At 42.9% G+C, this 12171-nt stretch overlaps 1 protein-coding gene across 4 annotated transcripts in view; it reads right to left on the bottom strand.

The window, feature by feature from the left end:
• RBM33 (RNA binding motif protein 33) overlaps positions 1–12171 on the bottom strand; it is a 667388-nt gene that overhangs the window by 464103 nt on the left and 191114 nt on the right. For all 4 annotated transcript variants that reach the window (XR_013601648.1, XR_013601647.1, XM_078663257.1 and 1 more), the window contains exon 5: positions 11166–11478. Coding sequence is in view for 2 of the 4 variants with exons in the window: in XM_078663257.1 (XP_078519383.1) it covers positions 11166–11478 (313 nt within the window). In the remaining 2 variants the exon portion in view is untranslated. The remainder of the gene's footprint in view (positions 1–11165; positions 11479–12171) is intronic.

Raw genomic sequence — 12171 nt, 5'->3', positions numbered from 1 at the left:
GTCCAACATGCTATCAGCACACAAGCAAAATAGCAGCATACGAACAAAAATACTAAATTGTCAACCGCTTTCTAGCTTGTTGAAAGAGTGGCATTGCAATGCGTAACTAAGTGTAAGCGGGGTAGCGTGCTGAATGAGGAATAAATATTAGAAGAAAGAAATGAACAAACTTACAAAAGAGTCAAGCGCGAAGCTCTCGGCGTTTCAAACGCGGAAATGGTCTACGTGTCAAATATCCAATCAAGAAGGGTATAATAGCCTAGTGGCGTCGTCACGTGATCCTAGAAGTTCGAAAACTAATTCGGAATAGAAGTAGCAATTGTATACTCCGAAAGATAAATTATCTATTTAGTTCAACTGATAAAGAGGTGTTGAAACGGAATATGAAATTTATACAGCAAGGTTGATGGACCGTATGAATTAAATGAATTGAAAGACCCGCTTAGTGATAGGTTAGTAACGAAGATCACGTGGTAATCAACCAGGAAGTAAACCTGCAGTAGTTTGTTTACTTCAGACATTCAGAGATGCGAGGTGCAATCTAAGTGACTATCGTTATGTGTGCTTAATAAGGAGAGCGGAACGCGTTCTGAAGTGAAAAAACATAAAAAAGTAAGAAGATGAACAGTGTAAACAAATCTGCTAGTGAAATATCTAGCACATATTACATCGTGAGTGTACAAATTATACAGTATGCTATCTGATAAACTACAGCAATACAATTCTAGAGCTTACTTCATAATAATATGTTTAAATGCTAAGACATTAATCCACAGTCCACTTATTGTTGAGAGAGACTAGTCAATCTAGTGAGGGAGCGAAGGGACCTCAAAGTCACAAGTTGTGCTGCGAATATCAAAGAAAACATGAAAATTCGATTCTGTCATTTATCCCTGCTGGTTGCAGGGCGTTAAGTTTTTTGATCCAGAAAAATTCTGCCTGTAACCGCTGTTTCACAGGATCCATGTCGCAGCGTTGTGGGAGTATCTCCAGTATGGTGAATTTAAATTGTGCTATTTGGTGATTTCTTTCTAGCCAGTGGGTTGCCACGGCTGATTTCATATTCTTTGTGCGAATGTTACTTTTGTGTTCAGATATTCTGATTTTTAGCTTTCTTTCAGTCTGGCCGACATATATTTTGCCACAAGGGCATTTGATGGCATATATCACATTCTTAGAATCACAGGTGCCAGTATATTGCAGGTCTATTTTGTAGCCTTGTGTGGGATGCATGAATTTGTTTCCGGTTATTACATTGTTGCAATGTTTACAATTTAAGCATCTTGACATGCCTTTATGTTGGATTTTAATCGCTTTTTTACTGGTTAAAATCTCCTTTAGATTTCTTGATCTTTTGAATGCAAAAGTTAATTGATCACTATATAGATTTATCAAGTCAGGTTCATCTTTAATCAGCGACCAATGGTGGTTTATGATTCTCTTGATTTTTTTTAGCAGTTGCAGAAAATTTTAAGACACATACTGTTTTTTGTTCCTTAGTTTGTGCTCTGGGTGTCAATAAATTCTCTCTTGAGTATTTGGCCACTTTATTGAGTGATTGTTCAAGGATCTCTTTAGGATATCCACGCGAAAGATATTGTTGTTGTTGTTCTTCAATGATTTGTTCCAAAATACGTGTATCAGAAGTGATTCTTTTTAGTCGAATAAATTGGGATGTCGGAAGATGTTTCTTGAGAGTTTCAGGATGAAAACTTTGAAAGAGTAAACAGGAGTTTCGATCTGTGGTCTTCTTATATACTTGGGTTTGTAACTGTTGGTTGATGATGGTGATCTGTACATCTAGAAACGAGATAGTTTCTTTATCAATGGTGTAGGTGAATTTGATTCTAGGGTTCAGTTGATTGATTTCAGTGATATTGGTGAGTAGCTGTTCCTTTTCTCCTCTCCATATCAGGAAGAGATCATCGATATATCTCCTAAAGATCACTAGATTTTCTTTCCAATTGTTGTTGTTTAAAATGTGGTCATGTTCAAATTTTGACATAAACAAATTCGCGTATGAGGGGGCCCCCCCAAAGCCCATAGAGGTGCCATTACATTGATTATAATACTTGTTATTCCATTCAAAGTAGCTATGGTATAGCGCGAAGTGCATCAATTCAATAAGGAAAACTTTATTGGCTTCGCATTCTTCGTCTTGAAGTAAGTTCCATTCAAATGTGATAGATATTTCACTAGCAGATTTGTTTACACTGTTCATCTTCTTTCTTTTTTATGTTTTTTCACTTTGGAACGCGTTCCGCTCTCCTTATTAAGCGCACATAACGATAGTCACTTAGATTGCACCTCGCATCTCTGAATGTCTGAAGTAAACAAACTACTGCAGGTTTACTTCCTGGTTGTTGTTGTTTAAAATGTGGTCATGTTCAAATTTTGACAAACAAATTTGCGTATGAGGGGGCCCCCCCAAAGCCCATAGAGGTGCCATTACATTGATTATAATACTTGTTATTCCATTCAAAGTAGCTATGGTATAGCGCGAAGTGCTTCAATTCAATAAGGAAAACTTTATTGGCTTCGCATTCTTCGTCTTGAAGTAAGTTCCATTCAAATGTGATAGATATTTCACTAGCAGATTTGTTTACACTGTTCATCTTCTTTCTTTTTTATGTTTTTTCACTTTGGAACGCGTTCCGCTCTCCTTATTAAGCGCACATAACGATAGTCACTTAGATTGCACCTCGCATCTCTGAATGTCTGAAGTAAACAAACTACTGCAGGTTTACTTCCTGGTTGATTACCACGTGATCTTCGTTACTAACCTATCACTAAGCGGGTCTTTCAATTCATTTAATTCATACGGTCCATCAACCTTGCTGTATAAATTTCATATTCCATTTCAACACCTCTTTATCAGTTGAACTAAATAGATAATTTATCTTTCGGAGTATACAATTGCTACTTCTATTCCGAATTAGTTTTCGAAATTCTAGGATCACGTGACGACGCCACTAGGCTATTATACCCTTCTTGATTGGATATTTGACACGTAGACCATTTCCGCGTTTGAAACGCCGAGAGCTTCGCGCTTGACTCTTTTGTAAGTTTGTTCGTTTCTTTCTTCTTATATTTATTCCTCATTCAGCACGCTACCCCTCTTACACTTAGTTACGCATTGCAATGCCACTCTTTCAACAAGCTACAAAGCGGGTGACAATTTAGTATTTTTGTTCGTATGCTGCTATTTTGCTTGTGTGCTGATAGCGTGTTGGACCTAATAATACCGTTACGCATGTAATCTTTTTTATGAAGGTTTACTGTTTAAGATGTAAGATTCTATATATGCAAGCAAAGAAATGTGCTAACGTTCGGAAGATATTATATTATGTTGATTCTACCGTTAATGGTTCATTTTCTGATCGCTAAGGTCCTGTATGTTTTCATTTTCTAGGCCCCTGACGAAGGGTTACCCTGTATAACCCGAAATGCATTGGGCATGAATGAATGATATTAAATGTTTACGTTTTGAATGAATTTCGACAAATATTGTCAACAAGAAGAATCACTTGACAATAAATAAATACAAATGATGATGATAACAATGATACGATTGGCTTTATTGGAAAACGATAACTAAGCTATGTGAAAAAATGTGAAGAAACCTCATGGTTTCATGTTAAATGATCGCGTCCTTAGTGATTTCCAAATCACACATTCTTTGAACTACTTAAGGCACTGCCAGGCACAGTGCGACAAGGATCGCGCCCCAAGCATCTTTTTGAAACTCTCTTGAAAACAGGAGTGCACGGAGATAACTAGAACCTAATTTGTATTTAAGATTATAACAATGCAATGGGTCTTGCATCTGCGAGAGATTGAGCTATTGGCATTGTAAATGACAATGCCTTTTATTTATGTGTTGGTTTTGAAAATGTAGATAAAAGGCATCGTCTTTTACAATGCCAAAAGCTTACACTCTCACAAATGCGAGACCTAATGTATTGCAACGGCCTGTTTGCAAAAGCGCACCATGCTGTGCTTTCACTTTAATGGTGGCTGTGCCCCTTTCTTTAGATGACCAGCGTCTCAAGAAAGGTACACGGCCGCCATTAAAGTGAAAGCGCGGTGTGGGGTCGCTTTTACAAAAAAAAAAAGCATTTGTTTGTCAAGTTGGCAAACAATTTTTTTTGTAAAAGCGCCCCATGTCGTGCTTTCACTTTAATATTGGCTATGCTCCTTTCTTTAGACACAGGTCTTCTAAAGAAAGGTGCGTAGCCAGCATTAAAATGAAAGCGGGGTATGGGGTCATTAAAATGAAAGCGGGGTATGGGGTGCTTGTACAAAAAAAAGCATTTGTTAAGCAGCATAGCTCGTGCAGAGGTGCCGCGTTGTGCAAAAGTAAAAAAGGAACGTGGTTGCTTAAAGAGAAAGCAACTCATGTAAATGCCTCATTAAATAAAGCGCTGCAACTAGCCGTAAAGTGGGGAGGGAGCATTTTTCAAAGATAAGGCGCAGTGTCCATGATCGGGCTGTCGGGAAAACAGGGTGGGAGAGCGTGTCGTGCCTGCAACAGCAGCTAGAATAGAGACTTTAAAGAAAATAGTGCTGGAAGACTGTAGATAAAACAAACTGTGTAACAGAAGTAAAAAGTCCAGTACTCAATGGGAGATTACAAATTCAGACAAGGCGGTTCGAAGGAGGGACTACTATTCATGTATCAAAAGCAACTATTCAGCAAAGACAGTAACTGGAGTCAACTGAAAAGATGGGCAGAAAATGGGCAGAGCTTCAAGTCCATACCTAGATACAGAAACACCACTCAGCAATGATTACTAATGCAGTGGTGACAAAAGCTCATTACGTTTTTTTCTTCCAGCTCCTTCACATTGCTGCAGATAGGAGAGCATGGAAACAGGCTCCATTATGCCAGAGACTAGAACAAAACCTTTGGCTGGGACCTGTACAACCCAGTAAGCACTCAAAGTTGCTTTGCTGCAAACCTGCGATTTAAAATGCCAAAATACTTGCCACCTTACTATTAAATCTGTTTGACAACTGTTTGGAACAAGTAGTTAACATTAATGAACTCTAGTGAAGAATGAGACCGAGTAATGAGCATAAGCAGTAGAGTAGGTCTAGTTGCAGTAAAATGGGTCTGTGTGATATGGCTAAAACAAAATCGAGCAGAACTAGAGTAGCAGTGATTTATAGGCCATCTGGGTGAGCGTCGACCAGGTTAAGATTAATTTCATATTGTGTTTTAACTGCAGTACAGACTCTTGTGGCTGCGGGTGTCAGTATGTTTTCCATTGAACATGGTTAGGTGTCCAAATCGAACGGGGCAAAAAGAAAGAAAAAACAAGCATTTACAATCCAACGGTTTCGCCTCAGTGTCGATCCGCGCGAGACTAGCACACCCCGGGGTGCACTAGTGCACCATTGCAGCTCCAGTGCTTCAATGCACCAGCTCACCGACAGGGGTGTGAACGGACAGCGGGAGGGGGGGCGGGAACGGGCACACATGGACAGCGGGGGGGGGGGGCGGGAACGGGCACACATGGACAGCGGGAGGGGGGCGGGAACGGGCACACATGGACAGCGGGAGGGGGGGCGGGAACGGGCACACATGGACAGCGGGAGGGGGGGCGGGAACGGGCACACATGGACAGCGGGAGGGGGGGCGGGAACGGGCACACATGGACAGCGGGAGGGGGGGCTGGAACGGGCACACATGGACAGCGGGAGGGGGGTCGGTAACGGGCACACGGACAGCGGGTGGGGGGGGGCGGGGGAAGACAAGACAGCAAGCACTCACCAAGGACGACTTCTTCCGGCTGAATGACCAAAAAAAAACCTCCCCCAAAAAAAAAAAAACACGCCCAGAGCCGCATGACGTAGAGAAAAGCCTAAAAATCGCCGGAACGCCCACGAATCTGCTCGCAGAATGACGAGCAGATCTCTCTTCCAATGGCTAGCCTCCATTTATGGAGCTAGCCAATGGAACAGAGAGGCGGTGACCAAGCCACATTACTGTTCTCATTAGATTTTGCCTGCGCGAAACGCTGCTTGCGCAGCTTTCGACAGGTGATACCTAAAAACTGAGGAAAATAAAAAGGGGGTGTGATGGGGAAAAGAGCAAAGAGGAGAGAAAGAAAAGAAAAGTGCCATGGGGGAAAGGACGGAAAAGAGTAGAGGGGAATTGAAAAGGTGGATGCGAGTTGAATATGATAAAATTGAGAAGGGTTAAAAATGAGAACGGTTGAAAAGAAGAAATGCTTGGTGGAGGCGTGAGCGGTCAGAAATGGTGTGAGGAATAATAGGAATTAAAAAACGAAGACTGTGGAAAACTGAAGCTAGCGCAATTGAACGAAGCAAAAGAAAAAGAGAGAGGAAAGTAGGAGGAGAAAGGAAGTTAGCTAACGGCAGGAGAGAGACAGGGGGGAGGAAAACAGAGGGAGACCATGTGAGCTGAGAAAACAGTGAGAAGGACTGAAAGGGTGGTATTTTGGGAGTAAGTAGAGTATTTAGCAGCCAAATCTATAGAGAGTGCGCCCCTCGGGCTTGAGGCCGCCCCCACACCACATCTATAGCGGTGATGCTCGTCCTCTTACCCTGAGCACACCAGTCTCCTCACAGAAGAGGCCGGAGACGCACTTGGCTCCTCCAAGGCGCGATAGACGGAGAATCAAAGCCTCCCTGATGCCCTGGGCCTTGTCCCAAAGCATCGTCCTGTGCGACCTCACCTGGCGTCCCCTATGCCAGACCCTGGTCTCATTTGCCGCGTCCAGACATGCTCTTCTCTCGCTCAGAACAGAAATAAGAAATATGAGCAGCGAAAAAAGAGAGCAGGAAAGGAGATGGACAGAAAGAAAGTCAGAGGGAGTCGATATCAGGGGAGTGAAGGAGTGCAAAGGCTGATAGAGGGAGTTGAAGTTGGACTGGGAAAATAATTATTGTTGTATTACTTTTTTAGATGATTAGGCCTATTTTTGGTCCCAATGCCACATGCCAGGGCCGCTAAGCCTGCAAAGCATTAGAATGCTCGGCTGAGCGAGCGCCCCAGAGCTGAGCCCGAGGGGGCGAGGCTGCGCCGTGACTCTCATGGTGGCATCCTGCCTGCCGCGGGGCATTACTCGCGCTCCCACTGCCAGCATGCTTACCTCTCGCAATATGCAGCCGGCTGGCTGGAGCACAAAGACAGGAGTCGCCCAGCTTGCCAGCTGCGTGGGTGCCTGCCTACCTCCGCCTTGGCTCCTGCAGCAGCACTGTGTGGCACATGACAGCTCCTGAGCACCGGGTGGGACGCCGAGTATATGCATTAGGCAGAAAGAGAGGCGAAGTGCTGCATCACGGGGGGCCTTCAGACTCACGCGGCTGTCCTATCACCTGTCCATCCGACGCCCTGCACGCACGCTCTCTTCTCTGGCCTCCTTTCATTTTAAGTTTTTATGTACTGCTTTTGGCTAGCGCCACACTGCCCGGAGACTGCTTCAAAGCGCTATACCCGGGGAGGAAGGAGATTTTAAGAAGGTGAAGCTGCAAGCATCCTTTCTTGGCAGAGGTCCTATGTATTCGTATTCATTCAGTGACTTGATGCTTCGTGGCTGTCTATTTTGCCAAATCCACAGGACCAATCTGAACCGAAGCACTTTCAGAGGTTTCTTCATATTTGGAAAGTCTGTTTCTAGCGGAACAGGAAGTGACTTCCAAAGAAAAGAAGACTTGCACGCGGAGCCTTTTGGGTACCAAAAATGTACTTATTTATTTCCCTGGGTGGCAAGTTTGCTTCAGGGTCCGCCACTAAGGTATCATCAGGTTGAAACGGTAGGGGGCGCCTTTTCATGGAGATCCTTGTGCACACGTCATAGAGTCTGAGATCAGGCGCATGCCAACTGACAGCGGGCATAATCTCCTGGGCCTTCAAAACTCCTCAAACCTTTGGTAGCGGAACGCTGATGACACTCAGACGGGTCGTAATAACCAACTGACCCGAATTCATCATCACAGATTGCCTAACACTTGTCCTGCTTGGATACAGGCCCATCAATACGTTGCCGATGGCACAGTACACCCCAAGCCCCTCCCTTTTCAAGGGTCCCATATTCGTACTGCAACATATGTAAAGTTTTTTAAAACATAGCGGCCATATTTATTAATGACAAGGCAGCTGGCAGTTCCTTCCACTAGATGGCGCCAGACGCTGACCCGTGGTGTTTTCTTTGTCACTACAGCACATATGTATTTTTTAAACTTTGAAGAACTTTCTGCTCGTATGAATACCCCTCTTCTTTTTTTATGACCTAGTACTTCTTTCCTGCTTGGACTGACCGCCTCTTGGTCTCAGATTCCGCTCATGGCTTCTGGCCACCAAGCTTTTCTGCCAGTTGACTTGTCACTCTTTCGCCTCCCAGGCGCATCCTTTGGAAGAATTCCACACCCTGGGAGTGATCCGACCCTCAAACTTGTCACTGATTCCGTCAGTTGCCAACATTGTCAAACAAGCACTCACCTGGACTTTCTCTGGCGGTGGTCGGCCGCGGAATGGCCAAAACAAACCTGGACGGCAAAAAAAAATAAGCCCCGCCCACCGCCGCACTGACGTGACAAAAGGGGCCGGATGAGAAAAATATCCCAGGAACGCCCACGAGTCGCCTCGCAGGATGACGGACGCCTCTGTTTGCCAATGGCTAGCGTCCATTTATGGAGCTAGCCAATGGGAAACAGAGGCGTGACGAACATCCATACTCTAACTCAAAAGATTTCGCCCTGGGCGGGGCACCAGTGCCCTCGCCAGGTCGAAACCTAAAAAAAGGAATGATCATCCATAAAGTCTTTTCTCTTGGGGCACCGACAAGTGGTATCTCTTGCCTCATTTAATTTAGCTCCTAATTCCCTGCCTTGTGGGGTCTCTCAAGGTTCCTCTCTGTCTCCTACTCAGTTTAACCTTAATGTCACACCACTCGCTCCTCTGATTAAATCTTTTGGCCTGTCTCTGGCATCTTGTGCCACCAACACACAAATAATAGTCTCTCTGGCGAGAAATGAAATGTATTCTGGAAACACAGTTAATAACTGCATGAGTGCCGTAAGCAGATAGATGACTAATAATTGCCTGAAGCTTAACTCTTCAAAAACAGCGGTCATCCAGTCCGGCCATTATGCAACTGGAATCGTCTCCCCTTGGAGTTGAAAGCAGCATCCCTGTCTTGCTGCTTTTAGGAGGCATCTCAAAACTTGGCTCTTTAATCAGTGATCTACCTCTATTACCTTCATCAGCTTTATCCTGGTCACTACAGCACCAAGAAGCTTCCGGGCATTTGCTCGCTTTAGAAATCACTTCAATAATTAATTTCTTGGTGGACTCACAAACAGGAGGTTGAACAGTAAGTCAACTTAAGATGTCGAAGGATGGAATTGTCAATACAAGGATTGACACTCCCAGGATAGACAATGCTGGATAGATAACACATGGAGACAGACACAACAGTCCTATTTCAATTAATGTGTTTTGACCTGAGCCTCTTCTTAGAAGACTTCTAGCTGGATGTAGTGGAGCTAAATGCATACAATAGTCCGAGGCACACGAGAGGAGTAAAAGTATGGTGAAGCAGTAACATTTAGCTTGTCGTATTAAATTAGGGCGGTGGAAGGTCAGCAAGGCATTTGTTCTGAATGTTTTAGCAAGTAATTATTATGCCGTTACTGCCAAAATCCTCACAGTACACAACTTCCAGGAACAAGAAATATGTAATACAATGCTAACTATGGACAGATATTTGTATTTGTCGGTCGGTAAAGCAACTTCAAAGGTGTTAATATATTTTGTAATATTTTACAGTCTTCATGTTAAACACTAAACAACTACAAAAGCTAGACAATCAGTTGCAATACGAATGCCTGTACCCATTTCACTGAATCATAGCTAATAAAAGAACAAATGTAACAGATTAACGCCTATCTTATTACATTGCTAACAGATGAACATGTTTTGAGTAACGTATACAATGTTTGACTTTAATATGTCTGGACTCTCAAACTACTTTAGCGGTTTCGCCACAAAAACAAAAATTCATAAATAACATCACAGAGGGGCTTTTGGTCAGAAAGCTTGATCGACTGGCCCTTTTAATTGTTATTCATATTTTGCAGCAGTTCACAGCATCGTAGTGGCAATGCGTAAGCCCACTTGTCTCATCCACTAATAACAATAAAGTGCATGACACAAATGGAAGGCTTGATATTCAAAAATATCACTAGTAAAACAGCCACTTTAGGAAATGTTTCTTTAATTTCAGTTTTTTTTATTCTTAGTATATGGTGGACTCATTACAAAGACTACATATTTTCTTATTTGTTCTTTTTATTTTGCGACACATGGTTGCGATGAAAACAACCATTGCACAACTGAAGGTCAAGCCTATTGGCTTTGCTAATGCTGGTTTGTATTGTTTTCACCACCTACAGACTTTCTCAAGCCGCTGGGTCTCACAAGTGTGCAGACAATAACAGGGCCTCTAGCTTAACTGGAAACTAAAAAACACACATTTGTGCTCACAATAATGAACCAGGTTATATTCGCTTTACATTTTGTATAGGGATATTTTGTAGCTTGCCGAGCAGAAAAACTACAAGTAGCTAAACAAATTGCATTTACTGACCATTCAGAGCGGCTGTACTTTTTAATGCATGGTTTTACACTGGACACATTATCCATGTGACATTCTGTAAACTAACCTTGGATCTCTTTATCCAGTGTAGGTCCATTTTCTGTTATAGAGAAAGGACCAGGACATCAATCACTCTGCAATATTAGCGCCTTAAAGATGTCATTGGGAGTTAAAAAATCGTTTCACCTTTGAAGGACTTAATCAGATACTATCTAGAGCCCAAATAAAAGCTTTGCATTAAGTACTTCTAACAATTGGCAGCATATCCAGCCACACAAAGCTGTTTTCTTCTACAAGGATACAATCCTCAAGGTCATGATTGTCGGTTGCCTATTGACATGACAAAGGAACACTGCCTACCGCCAAACAAGCTGTCAACATAAAGTTTGTCACAGCCCAGATAAAGGAAATAGCAGCCATTGATAATGGGTCTAATTTTCACCAGTCCCAAGGGAAGCAACGAGATTTCAAATCAGCGTAAAAAAGACGAGCACAAAAAGCTCTGCTATCTGTCTGCACACAATAGAAAAGACTCACTGGAAATTCGTCCAGAGGTTCATTGATTTCAAGGACCAGCGCCTCATCAGTGTCAATTTCTTCCTCCTCTTGATCCTCAGCATATTCCATTAGTTCTTCTGTCAGCTCAGCTGCATCTGTGCCTTCGTAGTGCCCTTCAGTGTACTCTTCAGCATACTCTTCCGGTTCTTCTGATTCTTCATAAACAACTTCATCCTCGCCGTCATCCAATTCTGGATCAGGTGTTGGAGATTGGTCATTCGTACTCTTGGACAGTTCAAATGATGCAGTCATACCACTTGTGGCGTTTAGACTGACTGTAACCACCTCAGAGCTGTGAAAAATATATCAAACAGATTACAACAGTTACGTGATAATCTGTCAAAAAATACATATATGAAAAAGTTGTTTCAAGTAATAAATTTTTTTCATTGTACAATGACCATTCAGGGCGATTTGTATACAATCTAATGTGAAAGTATTTACTGTCATGCTTATTTCTTAGAAAATTAAGGTTATTTATATATCTTGACAAGAGACTAAAGAAAAAACGCACAGCCATCAGTGCAGTGGTGACAATAGAACATTTAAACCTACATTTGTACTTTGAAAAGTCACAGCCAAGATTCATACACATTTTTCTCTCCTGCGCCTGTTCCTCCTATCCAAGTTTGCCATACCGCTTGGTACTTTTCCGTCTCTAGTCCATCGGTCTTCTCCTACTCCACCTGTCCCACTCTTCACACTCAGCATCCTCTTCACCATCAGATGTCTAAGAACATGCCCTCCAGTCGGCCATGTAGTGGTTGGTACAGGTCACTTGCTTGCCCAGCTTACTGCTTTTCAATTGTGTAACTAATTGCTTGGAGTGTTGAAATTCTCTTGGAGCACCTTAACTGCCCCGCTTATCAAGATAATGTGTAACACTTGTTGTTTGCTTCTGTTACCACCCAGCACTCGGAAGCAGCTCCCAGGTGCATGAGCTTTTAACCCCTTCGAGGCTGATGAGCTCAGCTCGTCATGAGCG

The sequence above is a fragment of the Lissotriton helveticus genome, chromosome 10 (genome assembly GCF_964261635.1).
Source record: "Lissotriton helveticus chromosome 10, aLisHel1.1, whole genome shotgun sequence".
Classification (NCBI taxonomy): Eukaryota; Metazoa; Chordata; class Amphibia; order Caudata; family Salamandridae; genus Lissotriton; species Lissotriton helveticus.
This window is presented reverse-complemented; position numbering and strand designations above follow the sequence as displayed.